Below are 15,007 nucleotides of genomic sequence, written 5' to 3' on the forward strand. Positions count from 1 at the left end.
ACTGTCTGATGTTTCTAAATAAGCACTGAGTAAACAAATACTTTAAATAACAGTTCTCACAATTAATTTTCTAATTTCAACATATTTACTAATTTTATCGTCTAATTGTTATTTTCTTTAATTTTCAGTGTTTACACGCTTCTGTTAAAAAGATACATGTTTATATGTCGTCTAAAAACAGATTAATTAAGGACTTATAATTATGTCATTTTTAATATTTATCATTCACTACAAGGCTACAGAAAGAGCTCTGCTTATCACCCATACCGAAACCCAGATTCTAGCGGAATAAATCCTCAGACATACTGCTGTGTTACAGGGAAAGCGATAGGAAGGGGGGACGTATTTAACAGTGGTCGGAAGTTTAACTTTCGTACAGCTGTTCTCAAAAGTTTTAAAGGTCAAAGTTGTTTCATTAAAAATCAATAGAATTCTAGTGAATTTATGCGTCTGTCACATCTCACGTGTTGTTGTTAGAAGTTTATTTTATTTTTCAAGCAATTTGAAAATATTGCATTCAGGAGATATTGTTTCTAAGAGTCGCAGACACGTAGAAGTTTCGCGTGTCATAATACCATAACCTTTATCTATTCCAGAATACTTCGAAACATCTAAACAATACAAACCACTTGATATTAATTAAGGTCCAATCTTGGAACTTGAATTACGCCTGTACAGACATCATTCTATAAGCCCGAATTTAACGAGACGCAACAGGCTTGAAGTGTCTCTTCATGTTTAATTAGAAACTTTAACCTAAGTGATATTTTATTTGAAATTTCAACAACACACAGGTTGCATTTTCTGTTGTCAATTTTCGTTTTCAAAGAGGCTTTCAAATACGGATTAACTAAGCATGCAAGGTTTTATGATTGGCTGATTCATTAATCTTTATGGTTTGTGATTGGGTGATTCCACTTTATAGAAGAATTAATGATTAAAATGTACCGCCCAAGTTTTGCATTATCTAGAAAGATGGTAAAAAATAACGTGTGTATTTGTGTAAGTCGGTGACGTATACATTATGAGCCACTTATGATAAAACAATCGAAAGTTATAGAAATTCAGTGACCTTCCGCTGTAAGTCTTTCACGGTATATTCAAGAGTCTATATTTCTCCCCTGTGCGAAATCAACAAAACGAAATAACGTATATATTTATTATTTAATCAAACAAAACAGCAAAATGTTTAGACCAAAATTTACAAAAACTATATAAAACAAAACTCAGAAAAAACAACAAATAAAGTTCCGATTTGATCGTTCGTATGCGTTCATTGTTATTTTAATTGACGCATTTGGTCATATGAACAATAGATATACATATTGTGAATGCTAGATGGCAGCACGTCATAACTCATGATACACAAAAGAGGTCATGCGGTCGAGAAAACCTCCTCAAGTCAAATATTAATATTCTTGCTCTGATGCCAGTAACAGCTATTCCTAGTTTTGAACTTATAGACCACAAGGAAGGAAACTAATCAACAACACTCACCTCCAACTCTTAGGTTATTTTTGTTAAATAGAATAATGATACTTGATTGTCACGCTTATAACACACCAAAATGTGAACAATGTTTTTGCTGCAACAGTTTGTTAGCCATGAATTATTAGATTCACAGTTTGGTCAAATCCGCATCAAAACTTTTGCATAAAAAAACAACAACAAATCCAATTGGTAAAGCAGAGTTTAATAAAATTTGACATAACAGTATTATAACGGTATTGTAACAGTAATATAACGGTATTATAATAGTATTATAACAGTATTATAACGGTATTATAACAGTATTATAACGGTATTATAACAGTATTATAACAATATTATAACGGTATTATAACAGTATTATAACGGTATTATAATAGTATTATAACAGTATTATAACGGTATAATAAAAGTATTATAACAATATTATAACGGTATTATAACAGTATTATAACGGTATTATAACAGTATTATAACAGTATTACAACAGTATTATAACAGTATTATAAGGGTATTATAACGGTATTATAATAGTATTATAACAATATTATAACGGTATTATAATAGTATTATAACAGTATTATAACAATATTATAACGGTATTATAACAATATTATAACGGTATTATAATAGTATTATAACGGTATTACAACAGTATTATAACGGTATTATAACAGTATTATAATAGTATTATAACTGTATTATAACGGTATTATAATGGTATTATAAAGATATTATAACAGTATTATAACGGTTTTATAATAGTATTATAACTGTATTATAACAGTATTATAACGGTTTTATAATAGTATTATAACAGTATTATAACGGTATTAAACAGTATTATAATAGTATTATAACAGTATTATAACGGTTTTATAATAGTATTATAACAGTATTATAACAGTACTATAACGGTTTTATAATAGTATTATAACAGTATTATAACGGTATTATAACAGTATTATAACGGTTTTATAATAGTATTATAACAGTATTATAACGGTATTATAACAGTACTATAACGGTATTATAATAGTATTATAACAGTATTATAACGGTATTATAATAGTATTATAACTGTATTATAACGGTTTTATAATAGTATTATAACTGTATTATAACAGTATTATAACGGTTTTATAATAGTATTATAACAGTATTATAACGGTTTTATAATAGTATTATAACAGTATTATAACGGTATTAAACAGTATTATAATAGTATTATAACAGTATTATAACGGTATTAAACAGTATTATAATAGTATTATAAAGGTATTATAAAAGTATTATAACGGTATTATAATGGTATTATAAAGATATTATAACAGTATTATAACGGTTTTATAATAGTATTATAACTGTATTATAACAGTATTATAACGGTTTTATAATAGTATTATAACAGTATTATAACGGTTTTATAATAGTATTATAACAGTATTATAACGGTATTAAACAGTATTATAATAGTATTATAACAGTATTATAACGGTTTTATAATAGTATTATAACAGTATTATAACAGTACTATAACGGTTTTATAATAGTATTATAACAGTATTATAACGGTATTATAACAGTATTATAACGGTTTTATAATAGTATTATAACAGTATTATAACGGTTTTATAATAGTATTATAACTGTATTATAACAGTATTATAACGGTTTTATAATAGTATTATAACAGTATTATAACGGTTTTATAATAGTATTATAACAGTATTATAACGGTATTAAACAGTATTATAATAGTATTATAACAGTATTATAACGGTATTAAACAGTATTATAATAGTATTATAACGGTATTATAATAGTATTATAACTGTATTATAACAGTATTATAACGGTATTATAACAGTATTATAACGGTTTTATAATAGTATTATAACAATATTATAACGGTTTTATAATAGTATTATAACAGTATTATAACGGTATTATAACAGTATTATAACGGTATTATAATAGTATTATAACTGTATTATAACAGTACTATAACGGTTTTATAATAGTATTATAACAGTATTATAACGGTATTATAACAGTATTATAACGGTTTTATAATAGTATTATAACAGTATTATAACGGTATTATAACAGTACTATAACGGTATTATAATAGTATTATAACAGTATTATAACGGTATTATAATAGTATTATAACTGTATTATAACGGTTTTATAATAGTATTATAACTGTATTATAACAGTATTATAACGGTTTTATAATAGTATTATAAAAGTATTATAACGGTTTTATAATAGTATTATAACAGTATTATAACGGTATTAAACAGTATTATAATAGTATTATAACAGTATTATAACGGTATTAAACAGTATTATAATAGTATTATAACGGTATTATAATAGTATTATAACTGTATTATAACAGTATTATAACGGTATTATAACAGTATTATAACGGTTTTATAATAGTATTATAACAATATTATAACGGTTTTATAATAGTATTATAACAGTATTATAACGGTATTATAACAGTATTATAACGGTATTATAATAGTATTATAACTGTATTATAACAGTACTATAACGGTTTTATAATATTATTATAACAGTATTATAACGGTATTATAACAGTATTATAACGGTTTTATAATAGTATTATAACAGTATTATAACGGTATTATAACAGTACTATAACGGTATTATAATAGTATTATAACAGTATTATAACGGTATTATAATAGTATTATAACTGTATTATAACGGTTTTATAATAGTATTATAACAGTATTATAACGGTTTTATAATAGTATTATGACAGTATTATAACGGTTTTATAATAGTATTATAACAGTATTATAACAGTACTATAACGGTTTTATAATAGTATTATAACAGTACTATAACGGTTTTATAATAGTATTATAACAGTATTATAACGGTATTATAACAGTATTATAACGGTTTTATAATAGTATTATAACAGTATTATAACGGTATTATAACAGTACTATAACGGTATTATAATAGTATTATAACAGTATTATAACGGTATTATAATAGTATTATAACTGTATTATAACGGTTTTATAATAGTATTATAACTGTATTATAACAGTATTATAACGGTTTTATAATAGTATTATAACAGTATTATAACGGTTTTATAATAGTATTATAACAGTATTATAACGGTATTAAACAGTATTATAATAGTATTATAACGGTATTATAATAGTATTATAACTGTATTATAACAGTATTATAACGGTATTATAACAGTATTATAACGGTTTTATAATAGTATTATAACAATATTATAACGGTTTTATAATAGTATTATAACAGTATTATAACGGTATTATAACAGTACTATAACGGTATTATAATAGTATTATAACAGTATTATAACGGTATTATAATAGTATTATAACTGTATTATAACGGTTTTATAATAGTATTATAACTGTATTATAACGGTTTTATAATAGTATTATAACAGTATTATAACGGTTTTATAATAGTATTATAACAGTATTATAACAGTACTATAACGGTTTTATAATAGTATTATAACAGTATTATAACGGTATTATAACAGTATTATAACGGTTTTATAATAGTATTATAACAGTATTATAACAGTATTATAACAGTATTATAACGGTATTATAATAGTATTATAACTGTATTATAACGGTATTATAATAGTATTATAACTGTATTATAACGGTTTTATAATAGTATTATAACTGTATTATAACAGTATTATAACGGTATTATAATAGTATTATAACTGTATTATAACGGTTTTATAATAGTATTATAACTGTATTATAACAGTATTATAACGGTTTTATAATAGTATTATAACAGTATTATAACGGTTTTATAATAGTATTATAACAGTATTATAACGGTATTAAACAGTATTATAATAGTATTATAACAGTATTATAACGGTATTATAATAGTATTATAACTGTATTATAACAGTATTATAACGGTATTATAACAGTATTATAACGGTGTTATAACAGTATTATAACGGTATTATAATAGTATTATAACAATATTATAACGGTTTTATAATAGTATTATAACAGTATTATAACGGTATTATAACAGTACTATAACGGTATTATAATAGTATTATAACAATATTATAACGGTTTTATAATAGTATTATAACAGTATTATAACGGTATTATAACAGTACTATAACGGTATTATAATAGTATTATAACAGTATTATAACGGTATTATAATAGTATTATAACAGTATTATAACGGTTTTATAATAGTATTATAACAGCATTATAACGGTTTCAAATAGTATTATAACTGTATTATAACAGTACTATAACGGTTTTATAACGGTATTATAACAGTATTATAACGGTTTTATAATAGTATTATGACAGTATTATAACGGTATTATAACAGTACTATAACGGTATTATAATAGTATTATAACAGTATTATAACGGTATTATAACAGTATTATAACGGTGTTATAACAGTATTATAATGGTATTATAACCACTTGTTTCATAATAAGCTGTTAAAACTGTGAAGAGAGAAAGGATAGAATAACAATTTATCCATTTTGTAAAAGGGTGTTTGTTCTATAGTATGTACGTATTAAAAGTAGAATAACATCCACTTTCGGACTAGTATGTACGTGTCATTAAAAGTAGAATAACGTCCACTCTCCGACTAGTATGTACGTATTAAAAGTAGAATAACGCCCACTCTCCAACTAGTATGTACGTATTAAAAGTAGAATAACGTCCACTCTCCGACTAGTATGTACGTATTAAAAGTAGAATAACGCCCACTCTCCAACTAGTATGTACGTATTAAAAGTAGAATAACGTCCACTCTCCGACTGGTGTGTACGTGTCATTAAAAGTAGAATAACGTCCACTCTCCAACTAGTATGTACGTATTAAAAGTAGAATAACATCCACTTTCGGACTAGTATGTACGTATTAAAAGTAGAATAACATCCACTTTCGGACTAGTATGTACGTATTAAAAGTAGAATAACGCCCACTCTCCAACTAATATGTACGTATTAAAAGTAGAATAATGTCCACTCTCCAACTAGTATGTACGTATTAAAAGTAGAATAAAGTCGACTTTCCGACTAGCCTGCTTTAGAAATTTTTTGAAGTTGGACTCTGGGAGAAATGTTCCAGAACTTACTTTCTAGAGTTCAAGGTTCATCTCTTGTTGCTGAAAATTATGCTTATCACATTTGTAAAACTGAAATCTCATTAAACAATGAGGGTTGCAAAAAAATAGTTGTGCAGTTGTCCCTTATCTCGTCAACCAGTTGTAAAGTAGAAAGTGTTAGCGGAGTTCACCTTTCTGTAACTTTGAACTCACACAAGAAACAAACAAATGATAAAGTAATCCTATACTAGTCGTGTTTACCAACAGAAAGATGTGTTAAAAACAACGTGTTACTTGAATTATCTTAAAAAGTCTTTTCACCTTTTTATAGATAAACAAAAGTTAGGAGTAAGGATATAGAAATAAAGAAGCTTTTAGAGCAATGTCTTCTCCAGACAACAGTGAACTGTGGATAACACGTGGAGCATTACTTTACTTTCATTGTAGGATTCATCTCTAATGTTTACCGTGTACTCTAATCGTGTTTAAAACATAGTTATTGGAGTGAATTTTCTCTTCTACTATAATAAAGCAAAACAAATAGAGTTAAAAGTGAAAGTTACTGGATAAACTTGAGTAGAAACTGTAATGTAATGTAAATAAACAACGGTTTTAAGTGGCTGAAAGTTAACACCAGAGGGCCACGATAACACTGGATTATTGGACATTAGTTTAATATACTTTACACATCGCACAGAATTTCACTGGTTGAAAGATAGGTAGATGTTTGTTTGTTGATCTGCATTTCGTGCAAAACTACTTGAGGGCTATCTGTGCTAGCCGTCCATAATTTAGCAGTGAAAGACTAGCAGGAAGGCAGCTAGTCATCACCACCCACCGCCAACTCTTGGGCTACTCTTTTACCAACGAATAGTGGGATTGACCGTCACATTATAACGCCCCCATGGCTGAAATGGCGAGCATGTTTGGTGCGATGGGAGATTCAAACCCGTGTCGCACGCCTTAACACGCTTGGTCATGCCGGGCCCGCTCCTTTATATGTTAATTCTATACTTGGCTCGATATTTAACTTATTATAGATTAGGTCTAGTTTTGCCACACATGTGTGAGCTCTGTTTAAGTTAAGCCTGCCAATAAAGTTTAGAGTAGTGTCATATCATTTGTTAAGAATAAATAACTTTTCAATACGATTTTTGATAATAAAGAAGAAGTGAAAATAAAACAACAAATTTTATCTAACAAACCACTTGAAACGACAATAAGCTTTCAAATAATTGCGATTAATAACTTGGTTATATGATCGAAGATAAAAATACGCGAATTTTAACCTTGAAAACCAAAGGAAAGGCAGCGTAGAAAAAGGTTTAGGTAGTACCTAAGTATACACTGAAATAGTACGGAAACTGATATAGATTGTAAACACTTAATCCGTAGGCGTGGCAGTGATAGAAAGTGATGCTCTTCAAGACGGTTATGACAGTCTTTCCTATTACGCTTTATTTAGTGATCTTCAATTGAAGCAGCTTGAATATTTGGCCTTGTAGACCGTAATGACAGTCTTTCCTATCACACTATAGTTAGTGACCTTTCAAGCAGCTTGAACGTCTGACCTTACAGATTGTAAAGTCATTCTTATAGACTGTAACGTCATTCTTATAGATTGTAAAATCATTCTTATAGACTGTAACGTCATTCTGATGGACTGTAAAATCATTCTTATAGACTGTAAAATCATTCTTATAGACTGTAAAATCATTCTTACAGACTGTAAGGTCATTCTTATAGACTGTAAAATCATTCTTATGGACTGTAAAATCATTCTTATAGACTGTAACGTCATTCTGATGGACTGTAAAATCATTCTTATAGACTGTAACGTCATACTTATAGACTGTAAAATCATTCTTATAGACTGCAAAGTCATTCTTATAGACTGTTAGGTCATTCTTATAGACTGTAAAATCATTCTTATGGACTGTAAAATCATTCTTATAAACTGTAACGTCATTCTGATGGACTGTAAAATCATTTTTATAGATTGTAACGTCGTTCTTATAGACTGTAAAATCATTCTTATAGACTGTAACGTCATTCTTATAGACTGTAACGTCATTCTTTCATATCGCTCTCGCCCTTTCCCAGTGTCACAGCGGTATGTCTGTGGACTCACACCGCTAAAAACCGGGTTTCGATACCTGTGACGAACAGAGAAGATACCCCATAGTGTAGCCTTGTGCCTAATTCTAAACAAACAAACAAACCTATCACACTTTCATTATGGTCTTTAGATAAAGCAGCTTGTACATCTAACCTTGTTGAATAACAGCCATGAAAGTAAAATAAATATTATTATTGTTTTTTGTTAGTGTACAGCTAAGCTATGAACTATTTGAGTTCTGTCTACCTCGGATATTAGAACTTAGTATTATTGTACTTTGTGTCCATTAATCTACGCCTGACGCACCAGAGGGGTATGAATATATATATATATATACAGAGACCCACTTGGCTAAAAAAATATTTGAATGTTTGTAATTAAGCATAATGCTTCGTAATAGACTATACGTGTTCAGCCCAACACGGTATCTAAACCCGGTTTCTAGCATTATACGTACATACCCTTGAGCCACTATTAAAAGTTGTTGAAATTTGTGTGTTATTATATTATTAGGATGTTTATTGTAGAGTATTACACTAAACCTGTTTAAGGTTTATTACGTAATAATATATAATAACATAGTCAACAATATTCAATAGATAAACAAAGTTTCGTCAGAACTTTCAATCATTGAACAAGGAGCACCCAGCAAACTTCCTTTCCAGGAAGCAACTGTGATCATTACACGTCCTAACATAAAAAACCCTTAAACATTTTGTGTTCAAAGTAGACCTTCATAAAAATCCCCAGACAGAAGACGTTTTCTTTGACCCGTGGCTAGCAGCGACAAACGATCAAAACGATTTTGCAGAAAACTAAACAGGTGGCAGTAGATGAGACATTGTTAACCTCTCTTGTTGTTTATCACATATTGATATATTTCAATGTCATTTTAAATAAGGAACGTACGTGTTAATGATGGGATAATTCGTCACATTTCATCACAGAATCTATACGAAAGGAAGATTTTAGTTTTCACGTTCTAATCAGCGATCGTAACACTACAGATAGAACCACGTGTATCGTTAAGGTAAGGAAAACGATTTAAAACAGCGTAGTTACAGATTCACCCAGATGAACATAAATCACTGTAAACATGTAAAGGGTGAACAAGGACTTCGACATATCGTTAAACTTAATTTCAGGTTTTATTCAGAGACAACAAGAGTCCTAGCTTTGGACAGTGCTGATAATTGACAAATTATTCCGTAAAACTCACTCGTATTATACTAAATTTGTGTATCCGTGAAAGCAAGAGGAAAGCAGGAGATAGTGTGAATGGACGGAGAAACTGACGACTTGTGGTATGAATGTGACACAGACAGTGGTGCGCACGGATCAGTAGAGCAGACTTAGGACTTAAATATTAATCAGAATAAAACTTTCAACTGTTATCAGCAGTCAAGTGAAACAAATTCATCACGAAATAAATACACTAATCAAGAACTAATATAACTTCACCGCAACTAAACAAGTTCATTATAAACTTACCAAGTTCACCATAAACTTCAACTTACTTGGACTAACTGTAAACAGAAGAAGCTGCCCACAAGCGTCAACATACCTGGACTAACTGTGAACAGAACAAGCTCACCATAAAACTTTAACATACCTGGACTAACTATGAACAGAACAAACAGACCACAAGCGTCGACATACGTGGACTAACTGTGAACAGAACAAACTGACCACAAACTTTAACATACATGGACTAACTGTGAACTGAACAAACTGACCACAAACTTTAACATACCTGGACTAACTGTGAACTGAACAAACTGACCACAAACTTTAACATACCTGGACTAACTGTGAACTGAACAAACTGACCACAAACTTTAAATACCTGGACTAACTGTGAACAGAACAAACTGACCACAAGCGTCAACATACCTGGACTAACTGTGAACAAAACAAGTTCACCTCAAAATTCACCTTACCTGGTCTAACTGTGAACAAAACAAGTTCACCTCAAACATGAACTTACCTGGACTTAGTGTGAACAAAACAAGTTCACCTCGAACTTGAACTTACCTGGACTGACTGTGAACAAAACAAGTTCACCTCACACTTGAACTTACCTGGACTCACCGTGAACAAAACAATCTCACCACAAACATGAACTTACCTTGACTAACTGTGAACAAAACAAGTTCACCTCAAACTTGAACTCACCTGGACTAACTGTGTACAAAAAAAGTTCACCTCGAACTTGAACTTACCTGGACTAACTGTGAACAAAACAAGTTCACCTCAAACTTGAACTTACCTGGACTTAGTGTGAACAAAACAAGTTCACTTCGAACTTGAACTTACCTGGACTGACTGTGAACAAAACAAGTTCACCTCACACATGAACTTACCTGGACTCACCGTGAACAAAACAATCTCACCACAAACTTGAACTTACCTTGACTAACTGTGAACAAAACAAGTTCACCTCAAACTTAAACTTACCTGGACTAACTGTGAACAAAACAAGTTCACCTCAAACTTGAACTCACCTGGACTAACTTACCTTGTGTACAAAACAAGTTCACCTCGAACTTGAACTTACCTGGACTAACTGTGAACAAAACAAGTTCACCTCAAACTTGAACTTACCTGGACTTAGTGTGAACAAAACAAGTTCACCTCAAACTTGAACTTACCTGGACTTAGTGTGAACAAAACAAGTTCACCTCACACTTGAACTTACCTGGACTCACCGTGAACAAAACAATCTCACCACAAACTTGAACTTACCTTGACTAACTGTGAACAAAACAAGTTCACCTCAAACTTGAACTTACCTGGACTAACTGTGAACAAAACAAGTTCACCTCAAACTTGAACTCACCTGGACTAACTGTGTACAAAACAAGTTCACCTTGAACTTGAACTTACCTGGACTAACTGTGAACAAAACAAGTTCACCTAAAACTTGAACTTACCTGGACTTAGAGTGAACAAAACAAGTTCACCTCGAACTTGAACTTACCTGGACTGACTGTGAACAAAACAAGTTCACCTCACACTTGAACTTACCTGGACTAACCGTGAACAGAACAAACTGACCACAAACTTCAACTTACTTGGCCTAAACGAGAACAGAACAAACTCACAAAAAACTTGAACTTACCTGGACTCACTATGAAAAGAACAAACTGACCACAAACTTGAACTTACCTGGACTAACTGTGAACAAAAGAGGTTCACCTCAAACTTGAACTTACCTGGACTAACTGTGAACAAAAGAGGTTCACCTCAAACATGAACTTACCTGGACTAATTGTGAAAGAAAACGGCTCACCACAAACTTCATCTTACCGCGACTCCTCAATTGGGTGATAAAGGTTCAGTAACTTTGGATGTTTGAAGCGGTCAAGTTGTCGGACGCTAAATCGAAGAATTTCTATTATTGTCTCTTTCCTCCTCGGTTTGTAAAGTTTGTCTGCCACTCGCTTTTCGAAAATAAACACTGACGCCACCTACCAGAAGTAAATAGGGAAAACACTTCTTTAAAATTTTATATCTAATACGTCAGTCGATTATTACTGATCTCAAAGACCATAACTTACTAAAGTTTGTTTATCAAACTCTTCACCCGCTACAACAAATCAACAGAATAACTTACTCATAAATATACACACAATACTAGTTTTGTTGACATCTGTGCTTTTAAATAATATATAGTACTCTTGTTTATGTAGTGAGAACTTTGTATTCATGTTTTACTTATATAATTAGTACTCTGTATTCATGCTTTACTTATATAGTAAGTACTTTGTATTCATGTTTTTCTTGTATACTTAGTACTTTGTGTTCATGGTTTACTTATATAGTTAGTACTTTGTATTCATGTTATACTTATATAGTTACTACTTTGTATTCATGTTTCACTTATATAGTTAGTACTTTGTATTCATGTTTTACTTATTTTGTTAGTACTTTGTATTCAAGATTTACTTGTATAGTTAGTATTTTGTATTCGTGTTTTACTTATATTGTTAGTACGTTGTATTCATGTTTTACTTATATAGATATTACTTTTTATTCATGTTCTACTTATATAGTTAGCACTTTCTATTCATTTTTTATTTATATAGTTAGCACTTTCTATTTATTTTTTATTTATATGGTTAGTATTTTGTATTCATGTTTCACTTATATAGTTCCTACTTTGTATTCATGTTTTATTTATTTTGTTAGTCCTTTGTATTCAAGCTTTACTTGTATAGTTAGTACTTTGTATTCGTGTTTTACTTATATCGATATTACTTTCTGTTGATGTTTTACTTGTATAGTTAGTACTTTGTATTCATATTTGTGTGATATAGTTAATACTTTGTATTTATGTTTTACTTATGTAGTTAATACTTTGTTTTCATGTTTTACTTAAATAGTTAGTAATTTGTATTCGTGTTTTACTTATATAGTTAATACTTTGTATTCATGGTTTACTTATATAGTAAGTACTTTGTGTTAATGTTTTACTTATGTAGTTAGTACTTTGTATTCATGTTTTACTTATGTAGTTAATACTTTGTATTCATGTTTTACTTATATAGTTTGTACTTTGTATTCATGTTTTACATACGTAGTTAGTACTTTGTATTCATGTTTTACTTATATAGTTAGTACTTTGTGCTCATGGTTTACTTATATAGTTAATACTTTGTATTCATGTTTTACTTATATAGTTAGTTCCTTGTATTCATGTTTTACTTATATAGTTAGTACTTTTTATTCATATTTTACTTATATATTTAGTACTTGTATTTATGTTTTACTTATATAGTTAGTACTTTGTATTCATGTTTTACTTAAAAAGTTAATATTTCGTATTCATTCTTTAGTTATATAGTTGGTACTTTGTTTTCATGTTTTACATATATAGTTAGTACTTTGTATTCATGTATTACTTATTTAGTTGGTACTTTGTGTTAAAGGTTTACTTATATAGTTAGTACTTTGTATTCATGTTTTACTTTTCCAGTTAGTACTTTGTATTCATGTTTCACTTATATGGTTAGTACTTTGTATTCATGTTTTACTTAATTCGTTAGTACTTTGTATTCATGTTTTACTTGTATAGTTAGTATTTTGTATGCGTGTTTTACTTATATAGTTACTACTTTGTGTTCATGGTTTACTTATATAATTAGTACTTTGTATTCATGCTTTACTTATATAGTAAGTACTTTGTATTCATGTTTTTCTTGTATAGTTAGTACTTTGTGTTCATGGTTTACTTATATAGTTAGTACTTTGTATTCATGTTATACTTATATAGTTACTACTTTGTATTCATGTTTCACTTATATAGTTAGTACTTTGTATTCATGTTTTACTTATTTTGTTAGTACTTTGTATTCAAGATTTACTTGTATAGTTAGTATTTTGTATTCGTGTTTTACTTATATTGTTAGTACGTTGTATTCATGTTTTACTTATATAGATATTACTTTCTATTCATGTTCTACTTATATAGTTAGCACTTTCTATTCATTTTTTTTATTTATATAGTTAGCACTTTCTATTCATGTTTTATTTATATGGTTAGTACTTTGTATTTATGTTTTACTTTTGTAGTTAGTACTTTGTATTCATGTTTTACTTGTATCGTTAGTATTTTGTATGCGTGTTTTACTTATATAGTTACTACTTTGTGTTCATGATTTACTTATATAATTAGTACTTTGTATTCATGCTTTACTTATATAGTAAGTACTTTGTATTCATGTTTTTCTTGTATAGTTAGTACTTTGTGTTAATGGTTTACTTATATAGTCAGTACTTTGTATTCGTGTTATACTTGTATAGTTAGTATTTTGTATTCGTGTTTTACTTATATTGTTAGTACTTTGTATTCATGTTATACTTGTATAGTTAGTATTTTGTATTCATGTTTTACTTATTTAGATATTACTTTGTATTCATGTTTTATTTATATGGTTAGTATTTTGTATTCATGTTTTACTTATATAGTTAGTACTTTGTATTCATGTTTTACTTACTTAGTTACTATTTTGAATTAATGTTTTACTTATATAGTTACTACTTTGTATTCATGTTTCACTTATATAGTTAGTACTTTGTATTCATGTTTTACTTATTTTGTTAGTACTTTGTATTCAAGATTTACTTGTATAGTTAGTATTTTGTATTCGTGTTTTACTGATATTGTTAGTACTTTGTATTCATGTTTTACTTATGTAGTTAATACTTTGTATTCATGTTTTACTTATATAGTTA

At 28.6% G+C, this 15,007-nt stretch overlaps 1 protein-coding gene across 1 annotated transcript in view; it reads right to left on the reverse strand.

Moving 5' to 3' along the window:
* Window positions 1–15,007, reverse strand: part of LOC143230112 (SCY1-like protein 2) — a 457,312-nt gene that overhangs the window by 106,474 nt on the left and 335,831 nt on the right. Inside the window, exon 5 of the mRNA XM_076463162.1 lies at window positions 12,080–12,240. Coding sequence (XP_076319277.1) covers window positions 12,080–12,240 — 161 coding nt within the window. The remainder of the gene's footprint in view (window positions 1–12,079; window positions 12,241–15,007) is intronic.

This window comes from Tachypleus tridentatus, chromosome 10 (genome assembly GCF_004210375.1).
Source record: "Tachypleus tridentatus isolate NWPU-2018 chromosome 10, ASM421037v1, whole genome shotgun sequence".
Lineage (NCBI taxonomy): Eukaryota > Metazoa > Arthropoda > Merostomata > Xiphosura > Limulidae > Tachypleus > Tachypleus tridentatus.